Source organism: Lepisma saccharinum, chromosome 14 (genome assembly GCF_977018435.1).
Source record: "Lepisma saccharinum chromosome 14, izLepSacc3.1, whole genome shotgun sequence".
NCBI lineage: Eukaryota > Metazoa > Arthropoda > Insecta > Zygentoma > Lepismatidae > Lepisma > Lepisma saccharinum.
Genome location: NC_139242.1, coordinates 76669207 through 76684508, shown reverse-complemented (window position 1 = coordinate 76684508; position 15302 = coordinate 76669207). Strand labels below are relative to the sequence as shown.

Genomic DNA, 15302 nt, shown 5'->3' with positions numbered 1-15302 from the left:
TTTGAAGTTTTCAATTTGCAAAATTATTAAATTGACCACAATTACATATAGCAACCTTGAATGTTTCCAATAGAAACCACCCTCAGAATCTTTCATGTAAAAATGGTCAGTGATAGAGTAGTCTGAATTGAGTTCTGGAAAATCTCCAGCTTGCAGATTAAGCTGAAAGTGCTGGCCATGGGGAATTCCAACTGGAGAGCAACTGCATAGCCTCCGCCCTGAAGGAGAATTACCCCAGAGCATCTCAGACCCAGTCCTCCCAGACAACATTTCTAGTACCCCACACCTCATTACAAGGTCTCATGGCTGAAGAGTCAGCAGCCCTTTCTCAGACCTTCCCGAGGTAGTGTTGGGTAACTACGTACCCTGTGCGTGAACCCCTGGTGCAAACTTATCACTGACCAAACAAATGCAGCATGAACTTTCATCACTGGGCAGTTTCAAAATATTACTACAAAAAGTTACAAATCAAACTAGAATTTAAACAACAACAGTTAAATAACTGATTTAAACAATTTAGAATGAGTTTCCTTCATTTTAGATTCTTCTACTGTAATTTATTAATTGATTTAGCACACCTTTTCCATTTTAACTATAGCTGAGCCAATACCAATGGCATAATATCTACTGGAAAGTATGTCCAATTGTATTTACCAATACAAGCAGATTTGTTGAGGGTCCACAAAAATACCACATGACACTTTAATAGTAATTATCCTGAAAATTATGCAAAATTCAAACATTCACTTGAACCAATATAGTGTGAAAAATCTTATTTTGTGATCAGATATTTTATTCCAATGTAATTCTTGAAGCAAAACTCTGGTAAATTGAAGTTTATAAATCGACTGGAATACTCACCCACCAATATTAATATTTTGAACTTTTGTTGAATACTGAATTTTTTACTACCTGCTACTAACAGACACATTAAACAGTATTCTTAAGTGCATTGGCCAATAGAGGACTCTTGGACCTGTAAAATTGCCAATATTACCTTTCCTACATTCCTATACATAGCCTGTAATCATGAGTGTCTGGAGGTAGGGGGATCAAACTGGTCAATTTAAAATAAACACTCCACTTGGACAATTCAACATAGTTGTGTACTTTTCTACAAGTATGGGTAAAATTTGATCTAGTTTACAATATACAAATATTTCTTTTGCAAATTCTGAAATAACTTTGTAGCTTAAGATCTATTTCCACTTCTTATGGACAAATTTCATTCACGTGCGAACTTAAGTGGTTTGCTTCTAGATTCAACAATTCTGCAAGTGACATAGAACTTAAAGTAAGCACATACCAAAGTAAGAAATTCCTCACGTTTGTCTCCTGCATCTAAAGCTTCCACAACTTTCAAAGCAATTGGAGCATCATCTGGGTACGTTGCAACCATTTCAGCCAGTGCAGCTGGGCTGAGTGTTGACATCAAAGCAGCCTGGAAGGAAGAACAATCTCTGTAACTTGTGCTCTGCACTGGGTTTCAATCAGGGCTTTCAGATTTGTAGGTGCTGAAGTTCAGTTCATCAGTTTAAATGCACACAGTTTAAATGCACACAGTTTAATACAAATTTTGAGCACTCATCTTAGAATTAAGGATTTGGAACAGATGACCTGGAAACATCTGAACATTTCCAGTTTAAATAATCTCCATTTTTTATGTGGAGCTTATAACCTCACAATTCAATCTGAATTTTTTTTAAATTTAATATCTTTGAAATAGGAATTTCAAAATTTCATATTAACAAAAATGAAATAAATGCCAGATGTCCACATTTTCACCAGTATCTAGGGAAGACACTGAAAATCTGACTACATCAATTGTTTTTAACATGTGGTCGATGGACCAACACAGGGCGATTATGCCTACCAGGGGATCCAAAGAAACTATTGTAAAAAAAAATTAAATAGATTGTATACTTATTCTGAAGACTAGATTCAACATTAAATTCATTCCATGACTTTCTACAGAAAATCTTAACACTTACTAATTACTGTTTATAATAGGCAAATCATAATATAAAATTCTGTAATGTGATTTTGTCATTTGATTTGCTTTATTTTACTTTGCTTTTTGTGCCACTTTTGGCTAATTTGTGAAGATGGGGATGAGTGATATGATGAAATTGATGAATGGACACTCACAAATATCCATGCCCAGGTCAGGATTTGAACCTGGGACCCCTGGCAAAATTTCATAATGTAAAAACCACATGTTGTCAACAAGCCAAGCCAACAAATTTGCAATTACAGAATCTCAATTTTACACCTCTCCCACAAAAACATCTTCATATAAAGCAACACATTGTAAAATTTTCCCAGATTTTATATTTCCCCACATTCTAAAAGGGAATATAAAATGTATTTAGTTGTATTCAACTAACAATTGACTAAAAATATGGAACTTTCAGGATTTGATTGATTTGCTTTATTTTACTTTGCTTTGTGTGCCACTTTTGGCTAATTTGCCAATATTGGTATGAGTAATGAAATTTATGATTGGACACAAACATCCATGCCCAGCCTGGGATTTGAACCCAAGACCCCTTGCATCATAGCACAATGTGCTAACCACTCTGCTACAGGGCCCAGCTGGAACTTTCAGGAGTGACAATTTAGTGACAAGGTGAAGAATTGATAAAAAAAATCACTGGAACACTTACAGGAAAAAGGTAAATAAAAGCTGGTGGCAGTGACTGTACATCCGTTTCCACAAGCGAACTAAGGTTCTTCAGCACTATTGCCCTCCTTATGTTAACTTCCAACGTAGTAAATTCGTCCAGTAATCTCTTTGGTATAACTGTAAGTAAACAAGTTCATTAACTTCTGCTACATTACGAGTTATGATGCACATTAAATAAAATAAGTCCCATTTATCCAGGAAGAGACTGTAAAAGTCACTAACACTGATTGTCCTGCAAGTTTGTTAAATTCCTAAAGGGTGGGAAAAATTGACAACTGTCTCGGGAAATAAGCCAAATGATTGTTGAAATTTAATCAATCCCTGCAAATATTCACAGCTAACATATGATTGAAATCTTAAAATTTAGAATATTCAGAAACTCTGCACAAAAATTCTGACAGAAGTGAATTTTGTGATTGAATTTCAGTTTGGAATATTTCAATATTCCACAATTCTCTTTGCTTGCAAGTTAAGCAATATTTGTTAGGGATGGGACAGATTAAGCTATACTCTATCAGTATTGGCCAATATAGGCATATCTGTAAAATTACCGATGAATATAGTTTAGTACAACATTCTGCCATTTTGTTGTAATTTTTATGGATAAACATCTAATGTTCATGCACTACTTTTCAAAAAAAATAGTGTGAATTAAGGACCATTTGGAATATTATATTTGATCGGTAGGAGTATCTTATTGGTATCTAAATTTTATATCTGTATCTACCAAAATTTCATATCAGCCCATTCCTAATATTTTTAAAGTAAAATTGGACATTTGCAATAAAATGCTTTATTCTTTAGTCAAAAACTTAAGTGTTTGAAATGGTTACATGTCAGGAAAAATAGTGAAAAGATGACCTGAAACTACTGCATTTTTGCCTGTAGGTTGGCAACAATAATTAGAAAAACTGTCAGATGCACCTGAAGCAAGCATTGAATGTTTTCATTGGTGATGGCGAGAGCTTAAAATTTAACAATTTTTGCACTTGAGAAAACCAGAAGGCAGGGGGTTCGTTCAGACACCCATCGACTAAAATGCAGTTTGTAAAGCAAGTGCAAATTTTCAAATGAAATTAGAGAGAAGTCTTCTGCAGCAACTTTACTACAAATTTCAAGAGACTGGTAGTATTGGTAAAAGAAAAATAATGCTTCTCATAAGAGACAATATAGGATGTGAGATTTTACATGCACTGATAAGTCTTTACAATTATGTCAACTTTGAGGCAACAAATTGAGAAGTTTCAGGTCTGGATATATCTAGTTCTTTCCTGGACCCCTTATATCATCGGTCCGTTCAAAACACTGGCAAAGATAACTATTTAGATAATTGTTTCATTCAGCAAGATGATTCACACCCAGTATGAAACTACAAATCAAGAATTTTAAGACTAGGAGATTTAAAAATTAAAGGTTTAATAAGTTAAGACTGGCCAAAGTGAGGTTCTGTACTAAAGTGTCAACTCAAGTTTAGCTTTCTTTAATACAAGTACAGTAGCTTATGATAATGATACCTTAAAGTAGTCAATTTTCTTTCTGGAAATTTAATCACTTAGTAAATTCTGATGAAAATTTAAAAATGCATACATGAAACTAGTCAAATAAGAACTCACCAGTAATGTCAATATCTGGTGCATCAGAGCAAGTTTCTTTATCAACAGGACACTCAATGCTGTTTGATGCTCTCCTACTTCTGGACATTCCATCTGTGTGGCTGCTTTGAAGGGTGTCATCCTTTATCCCACTCAATACCACACCTGTAAAAAAATACCATTCAGAGTGATTTTATTAACAAATTCTTACTGTTCGGAAGATTCATTGACGAGGCAAAATAGACCACAGGTTTGGACATTTTAAAAGGATATGGAAGCATTTATATACCAAGTCTAGGTATTAACCTAAAAGCACCATTCCATCGAGTCCCACCAGGGGTGCCTTTGAGCATTGACATTCCTTTGAAAGTACAGTTTTAATATTAAAGCAACATTGCATGTCCTGCATGGCAAATAGCACAAAAATTTTACACAATTACCATGAAATGGGTCAAGAGATTGATATATTTGCATCTCCCATACATGAATCACAACCACAGATCCACTTTTGGAACCTGGACAAAACCAATAAATTATGCCTGCCTTGTGCTACATAATTGACAAAAATGTCTGGATCATTCTGTTGTGGCACCTGACATCACAGCATAAAACAGGAATGTGTCCAGAATGACTGCTGGAGGCTCAGTCTCAAATATGTCTGTCAGGAGACCAACCACTCCTGGGGCTATACACTGCACTGCAAGAATGAGGCAAACTTCCAGAAGCATTGCATGGGCCTCTAATTCACAATGTCAGTGGTGTTGAACTTACATTGCTGCCAGAGGCAATCTCACCCTGTTGAAATATGGTGTCAGCTGTGGTGTTGAGCATATATGACAGACTAGGGCTGTCACAGATATGCACTTTAGATCCTGTTTTGTTGCTTTGCATATGAAAATCTAATATCTGCTGAGTGTCCTGTATGTATCTTGTGCTTTATTGTGTGTGGATTTTATGTATCATGTATGGGAGCTTCTACCTGGGGGTAACATCCACAGCCTTCAAACTCTACCATCAACAATCACCACTCCTCCACCCACAACCTGGACTTCGGTCTTGCCCTTCACACCAACCACCATAATATTCCCTTCAATGACTGCTTCCAGGGTAGCAATCATCCACTACTCCCCCCAATCAACCAATGCCTCAGTACGTAAAAGATGGGAGAGGGCCTACGTATCAGCTATGAGTGCAACCACACACCCCTGGCCTGAACAGTAATGTCTCCCATACCCACCCCTCACCTTCCACAAAACCCTATGCCCCCCCCCCCACTTCACCACTCAGTTGCTCTAACCACTGAACCGGCCTGGCCTCGCCTGATTTTTCGCTGTCGCTGTTTTACCTGCATGGAATAGTCTCTGCCAGTGCTACCGCAAAGGGATCTGTTGCCGTTGAACACAGTAGACTTAGACATTGCCTGGTTCCTCCCAGCATCGAGATGTTAATGCATTTTTCGCTGAAAATTTCTACGTAGTACATTTCCTGTGTGGGCCTGATCTTCAGTAATTAACATCAATACGCTAGGAGGAACCAGACAACAGATCGCGTTGTGGTAGCACTGGCAGAGAAGATTCCATGCAGGTAAAACAGCGACAGCGAAAAATCATGCAAGGCCAGGCCGGTTCAGTGGTTAGAGAAATGGCACGGTTTATCAGAGACCCATGTTCGAGTCCTAGTCGAACCTGCACTTTTCGCTGAAAATTTCTACGTAGTACATCTGTATGTGCCTAAACTTCAATAATCATAACAACTTGTGGGAGCATTGGTTTGTGTTTGACTAGTCTTAAAACAGTTTAATTGTGAGGTACAGCAGAAGCAGGGGATTTTTCTTGGAAAACCTCTTTACACATGAGTAAGAATTAGTAAAATACTCTTCAGCAATGCACATGCACTGCTCCAAAGAATATGCCATGCTGAATCAAAAGAACAGTCATAGTAGCATCGTAAGTGAGCGAAGAGAATTCAGTGTAACCAGAGGCAGACTAGGATTCTCCAAAGAGTCCAATTTCATAACAAAATCTTTATTTTTCATGTAAATGTATAGCCAATACTTAGGCACATGTGGCATGCGTCTGTTGACAATATTTCGACCTGCTAGCATTGCCACATGTCCCAAAAATGGCACTTTTTCACTCAACCCATAAAATCGCCAATAAAACAATCCATCAAATGTTGCACATGACCAATATTTGTCGCAAATCAGAGATTGACATGGCATCAGTAATCAGACATCTAATTATGACCCTTCCATAATTTCGTATGTATTTTTATCGTTCAAAAGTTAATTTCTGGAAAAATTTTAAGGCTGCCTTCCGCCAGTTATTAATTTATCTAAATTTTCTGTATGGAGAAAACAGAATTTTAAGCATTAAAAAAAAACGTATCTCAATGGATGAGACTTTATAATGCAGAAAAGTCAGTATAAATATCTCTTGCAGTTTTCATGATATGCATTTTCAAAGCTTGGGTTGTGCAACACACTGTATAAGAAGCTGAGCATCGCGGTATTCAAAAAATCTCAAAATCATTCGAGTAAACAGGAAATGTGGTGTTGGGGGACAAAGAGTAAGAAATTATTACTGACTCTGGAATGTTCATAATGTTAATTTAAAAACAATCATTTGCTAACTTACGCTGTGCTGCAATTTGAACTTAGAATCATCAAAATTTCATACATATTACAGCATAAGATCACAGTCGCCAGGCTCAAATTTTTAGTCTCCAAAGTGACCTAGCGACCAGAATTTTTCGAGCCCTGCATATAACACTTATGTACGTAATAGTGTCATACATAAAAAAAAAATCTGTAGTTTGCGATCAGTTGCAGGTCTGCAAAATGTAAGGAAAAAGCATACATTTTCAATCATGAAAACATTGTGTGTGTGTACATATTTCCTGTTACTGATATTTCTGAATGGATGATATTCGGTGAAGAACTTATCCACAATTCATTGCACGAAAGTCTACCCACCACCATATTTCTGGTAAACTGATCATATCCTGTAGTGAAAACATGCTAGGCAAGTAGTGTGTGCATAGTTTTGGCAAAGTGGTTCTTTGTATGATTGTCATGATCATATGAGGAATTTACTCTGTACCTTTTCGAAGCCCTACAGCAACCACAAAAAGAGTAAAGTGGTTAAATGGATGTGGAGGGAAAGATTTACACAAGGCAGAATTACTAAACATTCTGTGCAGCAAGCATTTTGTAGATGAAAATGAACCTACACCTGAAAATTCAGATCCCATACCAGTTTGCTATTCAACAGAACAGGTAACTTAGGTAATATTCTTTCATTTTACTGTTATTTTACATTTAGTGTGTTTCTGATCTCTACATATTAGTTGCACAAATTCAGAAAAACTAAGTAATTTCTAATTGCAGTAAGCAATTTCTGTTATTCTAATTATGCATACCTGTTGCACCAAATAAATACTTAGATTTAATAAAGGTAAACTAACTGCTTGAATATTTTTTTTTTTTAGTTAGAATGCACTTTCATATGTATAATTAGTTTATTCATTCTTTGCCAGACTTCATGCATGTGTCACAGTTTCTTTTCTTCGCAAAGTGCAGTGCATGATTACCTTAACTTTAATATCATCGATATATCTTGAAAATGCTACTTAACCAATGTAAACAGAACCCTCAGAATATTGTCAAAATTAACATTCCTTGTAATAGGTCAGCAATAGAGTAGTCTGAATTGAGTTCTGGTTTTGCACCTTGCAGATTAAGCTGAAATAGCTGACCATGGGGAATTCCAACTGGTGAGCAACTGCATTATCTCCACTCTACAAAAAGGCTGCAGAGCTTCACAGATCCAGTCCACCCAGACAATATTTCTAGTTCCCCACACCCCATTAAAAGGTCACCTGGCTGAAGTGTTTGTGGTCCATTCTCAGACCTTCCCGGGGAGGTATGAGTAATGCTGTACCCTGTTTGTGATCCCCTGATGCAAGCTTATTGCTGACCAAAAGGCATAAAGAAAATGGTGACAATTTCATCATTGGGCTTACTTGCTTTAATAGTTGTTCTTGTATGTATGCATTGCTTGCATTGTATAATTATTTTCCTTTAGTTTACGGTTAACAGAAGGTGAACTGTTTTCTTATGCTTGTAATAACCGTAAACTACAGAAAAATAATTTTACTTGCTTTAGTTAGTCTGATTTTAAAAAGAAACTTAACAGTTAAAGAATTCTAAGCCAGAACCGTTCGACAATTATAGAACAATTTCACTCTTGAAATGTTGCCTCAACATAATTTTGCAAATTCTAAACCCTTAGAACCCTCACAATCTCTCTTCATTAATATGCCCTTTCTACCAGTGGCGAAGATTAGTACAAGCAACACAAGCACTATTAAAATATTACTTAATGTGCTTGCAAGCCACTCAAGTATCATATGGGAAAGGGTAGATGCTGGTGAAGGTATGGTCCACTAATACAAGCTCTGCTTTTCAGTTTCTCGGAAACTGCTGAGCAAAGCAGAAACTACTAGCAGAGGGCATATAAGTGTCAACACGATCTCTAATATGAATACTTGCTTTATTATAAACCCAGAATTGGTAACATTATAGTATAAGGGAAACTGATTTCTTCAAATTTGCAGGAGAAAGTTCTTATGGAAATAAGTTTCTGTAGCATTGTGGAAGTTCGTGAATCTAGTTTTGATCCATTTTAATGCGAAAACATCTGCAAAAATCTGTCCGACACTGTTTGTGCTGCTGCCATTTGCTTTCTGCACGAGAGTACAATGTTCCGTGTGTTAAGATGATGCAACCCCATAGTCAGTGTTTCAGCCTCGCAGTGTTTTCACTAGAACATGACTTATTGTATTTAATTTTATTTTTTAACTATGCTTTCCTAACCTAACTTAACCTTACGGAAAATGTTCTTTGGGACTAACGTCAATGGTTTGCGAGGTATTAGCCTAATTTCAAATCCAGGCACGAAAGTAGGTATTTTCCAGTGAACGAGGTTGCAACACTGCCTAAATCGACAAAACACTCACAACACACCCTGAACCAGTACACTATCACCAGTCAATGTGTTACAGAATCGAAATAACAAGTAACAGTAAGTACTCGTAAATGTAAGAAATAGACATTATCTTAGTTAGAAATTAGTTATTTCACCTTAGGAAATGTTCCGCATTCCAAAATAGTACGTTACAAACGTAAAAAATATGATTTATAGGTGTTTCCCTTATACTATAATAGTACCCCAGAATTATTTAAATAAATCATTCAGAGTGACTATTTTCTAACAGGTGGTGAAGCTGCTTTCGAGTTATTTTCATCAGATTTTAAACTCCATGTGCATGATCCACAACCTGGCCTGTCCTGCTACATGCATGTGTGTATTCTTAGTTGTTGATGTGTATGAAGCTTACATCTGTTTTTCTTTAATTATCCCAAAATCGTCCAAAATTCAAATTTGGTGATGTTATAGTGTAACCTTGTGTTAACAATATATTTCAGTTCCAAGGAAATCCCAGATATGCATCTTCAAAAGTTCAAGGTTCAAAGTCAAAGTGGATGACCTTGAAAAGATTTATTCTAAATATAGTCATGTGAAACCATTGGAAAGCTTATTTCACGTACTTTCAAGACTACAACCAGCTCTACATCAATTAGGGTAAGAGCAATTATCCCTGGAAGTCTGGCGCAGACTAAACATATACAATTTTTTGTATTTAAGGCCGCAAAACTCAATAACTACGCCACACAGGAAGCTACAATTTCCCAGGATTTCATATCTTCATGAAGACTACCAAATAGTAGTGTTTCAGAAAAATTCAAGATTGTCTGGTCAGAAATGACACTATTTTGTTGATTTGTTGTGTAATGACCCTATAGGGAAAACATTTCTTCACATTTACAGGAGAAACTACTGCTTTTCCGGAATCTCTGGAGAAGCAACACACAGAGGGGAAAGCTTGTGGGTGGGGCCAGACTATGTGGGGAAGGGTGCGGGATGAAAGCAATGAAGTGCTGCGCAGTGTAATGGCCGTAAAGCAAAATTCTTTCTTCTGCCAATTTCTTCTTTCATTTTGAACAATGGGTAGTGTATTGTTTTACACAAATAATATTGCACGTTTATTTGTCTTTTGATTCTACGAAGAACAAAAAAAATTAAAAATTTAAACATACATTTTCAAAAAACATTCGAATAACCACAAACAATGAAACATGTATAAAAATGTGTTTTAAACAAGTCTGAAAAACGTTTCAAACGCTGTTTTAAACATTTGTAAAAACAAAGCAATGTGTTTTAAACTTTTCAAACAAGTTGTTCTCGAAAACATTCAACACTGAGGCACTCTCCTGAATGCAGAGTTCCCCTAGACTTGCGAGCTAACATGTTTACTACAGAACTACTGGACCGCGAATGAGCCCCTTCCCATGGATGCCCCTCCCCTCCATGCATTCATTGGATCAGGTGCACACCCTTAAACATGCACACAGAATGCATTCGCGTTCTGTTACTCCAGAGAATCCAGGAAAGGAATATACAGAACTGTGTTTCTGTACTTTTGAAAGCTCATGGAAGTGTTTCTTCCTTTGTTCAACTTATTCGGCGGATAAATCTTGTATTTTTCGACATTAATGTTTCTCCAATGCACACACGCTCTTGCCTCCATTGCGTTAAGACTACGTGAACCAAATGTTCTGTGTGTTCTATGACCTAACCCCCAATCAGAGTTTCCAAACTTGCCAATGCTTTGCCAGAACGTGAAAATTTTAACTGTTTGCCTAAACTAACAACCTAACCTAGCATGCATGGTTCATGGGGCTATTTATGAATGGTTTGTGTATTTATGATTGGTTCGTGGGGTTTTCGAACCCGGTAAAAATACAAAATGAGTAACACGAAAGTAGGTATTTTTCGGTGAAGAAGGTTGCAACACTGCAAAACCACTGATCATCGACAATGCTAGTCAAGATTTCTCCGCCATATTGTGTGAGAGTAATGAACAATAATTACTATTAGTCTAAAATTAACACTATTTTCATGAAAGAAGCGAAAGCCCACCTTAAACAATGTTTCGCAATGCATAATTGGGTAAGACTACATCCTTTTCCTAAGGAATACGTGTCATATCGTTGGAAAGCTTATTGTATAAGGAATTCAACAACTTAAATCCCAAAGCAAGGAAAAATTACCTGGAGGAGGAAATCTATAAAAACCGATGTCTGGATATGCGTAATTGAACGTAGTGAGGAAATTTTTCGATGATGAAGCACATATTTAGGGGTGAAATGAGTGTTAATGGAACCTAACCTAACCTCGTAGGAATACCTTGTCCCCGCGCATGGTTTGTGGGGCTACCGTGAACAGAAGGTGTAAAAAGAAAAAGGTACTTACCCGAAGACATGCCAGCTTTCTGCAAGCACGGCTTTGAACGATGCACTAAATTATTACTGGGAATAAACTTATTTTACACTACAAGTTTTCAGAACATGTTCTTCATGCACCATACACACAATTCCGGGCTCTGCCCTGGGGTTAATTGACCTACCGCCCCCAACCGCTAACACAGCTTATGACAATATAAATAATACATTGTCATAACAACATTTGAAAATGGTTAGGCTAAGTTCAAAGTTCCACATTTGTGCAATATTTATAATAAGTTGGTCATAACAGTTATTTTTGACTGGCAATATGAAAAACAAATATCTTCAATCATATGTGTTCTTTCAGACAAGAAAGATATGATACATTCAAATTTATAATTAAATTTATTGAAATTGTGTACATTTGCATTGGCATCAAGGTTTATATACAAAGGTCAACTCTTTATAATTGTTCAATGTATAATATGATGTCATACTTGGTATTTTGTATCAACATTCAAAAAATGGTAATTGTAATCATTAGATAAGTATATTGTAATATACATAGTAAAATAGCTGTAACAGAGCAAAAAATATGTACATTTACAACACAAACATTCAAGTTGTTAAGCACTTATGGACAAAAATATAAAACAAAAACAATTGAAGATTGCACATACTAAAAGATCTGGCTTGAACTAGTTGCTCTGATACTAGTTGTCTGTGACTTGGTGGAGGGCTCAAGATGGAACAAAGATAAGTACAAATTTAGCATTATGGAATGGGGATATATTTGTACAATAATTGTTGCTTTTAAAGCATTAAACTTGGCAATGTGATAATAACTTGGATGCTTAAGTTATATAGAAGCCTTTTATGACTTGAATGAACTTTGATCATGATATAATCTTATAAAGATTCGAAAGTTATGGAATGACACTGATATGTATAAAAGATGCCATGTTGATTTTGAAGAAGTGAATCTGTTTTCATCTGGCTTAACGAGCATGCTTGTAAATGTTTCAGTTCCTCAAATGAGTGCTTGGAGGAAGGTTGCATAGAGTGACACTTATATGTTCTACGTTTGGATGTGGTTTGGTCAGATGATGAATCTTGAAAAAGGAAGCTCAGAATTGTGAATACAAAGACTTGCTTTATCCCGGAAGGAGATAACAAAGAGATATTTTCTTCTCAAGTATAGCATTGATATGTTATAAATGCTCTTGTAATTTTGTTGTTTCTAGTTTTCTTTTATCAATTTAATAATTATAAAGGTATTTATTATTGTTTGAACATAAACATTATTCATTAGTATATGCAAATTTAAATTTCCTTTTCAATATAGCACCATAGCTACTACCTATTGTGCTGATACTGAGTTTGAATTAAACTGACCAAAAATGGTTAAACTTAGATTATGAGGACTCAAATGGTACAATTATTGGATAGGAAGGAATAAGTTATTGAGTTGTGAATATTCTTGTTTCTGATATTAGTTTCAATACCTAACATTATGGAGAAGGAGATCACATTGGCTGACATTGTGATGATGCTCAAATCGCAGCAGGCAGAAATGAAAGAAGGTATCTCTGCAGTGCAAGGTAAAATGAAAGAAGGTATCTCTGCAGTGCAAGGTGAAATGAAAGAAAGTATCTCTGCAGTGCAAAGTGAAATGAAAGAAGGTATCTGTGCTGTGCAGAGTCAGATGAAAGAAAGCATTGAAGCCAGTAAAGCTCAAAGTAAGGAACTTAGAGAAATTAAGGTAGATATTTCACAGTTCCGTAAGGAGTGCTTAGATAGAACAGAAAAGTTAGAAAAGAAAGTTCAATTACTGGATCAAAGGATGAATGATGAGCTAGTTTATCTTGCTGCGGATATGGATAAAAAATTAGACTATACAGTTAGTAATTTATCCAAACAGTTTACTTCTCAACTGGACCAATGTCTTGAGGTTTGTGCTCAGTGTAGTGTATCACTTGGTACATTAAGTAATGATCTAATTAAGTTACGAAGTGAAACCAAGTATGCTAATTCAACTGAACCACAGGTTGATGTCAAATCTATTGGCATACAACATGATGAGGTTGATAAAGAAGTTATGTCTAGCAGTGCAAGGCATATTATTATCACTCGCGTTCCAGAGAATGATGCAATTAGGAGTGATGTTGATAGTGATAAGTCGGTGGATATTAGTACAAGGCACAAGTATTATAGAGATGATGAATTGCATAAGTTGCATGATGTAAATAATAAAGGCAATATCAACTCTTCTTTGGAATTAGGTGTTAAGAATGCACTTCTACAAATAGAAACCAATATCATGAGTGTAGTTAATAATGCATTAACACCATTATCAACCCATGATATAATAGCAGTTAAAAATACAGCTAAAGCACAGAGTGAATTTACACCTCGAATGAGTTCTCACACTGTAAATCAGAGACAACATACAGTTGGGAATAAAGATGAAGTTTGTCATGGTTCACCAAAAAGTAGTCTTGTTAGACATAATATAGGAGTGAATACTGAATCTGAGATGTATAATAGTACAGATTCAGATCATGATAGAGTAAGTATGCTTAGTGGTCCATACCGAAATACAAGATTAGCATCTAAGCGTCGAAAATTGAGGAAGAACAAATCAGTTGCTAATAATAATGTTGATGACAAAATTTCATATGCACAACATGATGCTGGTCATATGACTAATGTTAGTCATTCAGTAGATGTTCCATTGACTAATTGTAATAAGAGTCAAATTAAAGTTCTCATTAAACCACAGGACTTGAGGCATTTCCCTCATTTTGATGGGATATCTTTAGAGTTTGCACCATCGGAATTCTTAGAAAAAGTAGAGGAAAACCTAGATATTTATGACATCAAAGAAAGTCAATTCTTGAAGTACATACCAAAACTTCTAACTGATTGTGCTAGAACTTGGTACTTAGAAGTAAAGAATCAGTTTACCACTTATTCTGAATTTAAAAAGGCTTTTTTGGCACATTATCAGAATGACCGCTGGAAATCAGTAAAGTTGACTCAAACTTTGAATTCTCCTTTTACAAAAGAGAGTAATGTAAGCCTGTTACAATATGCGAATAAGAACTACAAAATTTTGAAGTCTACTCAGCCTCATGCTGAAGAACCTCATTTGATAGCACAATTAGCCTCATTATTACCACACAGGATTAGTGAACACATGGTGATCAATAACGTACGTACATTGCAGCAAACGTTGCAAGTAATTGAAAATTTTCAATCTTTAAGAAATAATCCTGCACGGTTCAATGACACGAACAGGAATAAATATAATCCAAAGAATAAGGCTAGAGTAGCATATGTTTCACGTGCTAAGGATCAAAATAGGAATTTGAATTTAAATGAAAGAAACAATAGAAATAATAGTATAAATAAGGATAGATATTCTAATAAATTCTATAGAAATTCTAGGACTTTTTCTAATAATAACGAACAAACATCTTCTGATGTTGGTAATGGAGTTCAACAGCAGCATGATAAACAATCATGTGATACAAGGGTGCAAAACACAGTATGCAGAGAGAGCAATAACAATGGTGATGGTTATGATAAAATAGAGTATTACCGATCAGATAGTGACGGTGGCCGTAGCAAAACTAGTGACGGTGGCCGTAGCAAAACTTATAGAAACTCTGCT

At 35.8% G+C, this 15302-nt stretch overlaps 1 protein-coding gene across 1 annotated transcript in view; it reads right to left on the bottom strand.

The window, feature by feature from the left end:
* Positions 1 to 15302, bottom strand: part of LOC145999053 (uncharacterized) — a 100133-nt gene that overhangs the window by 52232 nt on the left and 32599 nt on the right. Inside the window, exons 2-4 of the mRNA XM_083135996.1 lie at positions 4300 to 4443; positions 2667 to 2803; positions 1307 to 1441 (exon numbers count right to left, since the gene is read on the bottom strand). Of these exons, the coding sequence (XP_082992122.1) occupies positions 1307 to 1441; positions 2667 to 2803; positions 4300 to 4443 (416 nt within the window). The remainder of the gene's footprint in view (positions 1 to 1306; positions 1442 to 2666; positions 2804 to 4299; positions 4444 to 15302) is intronic.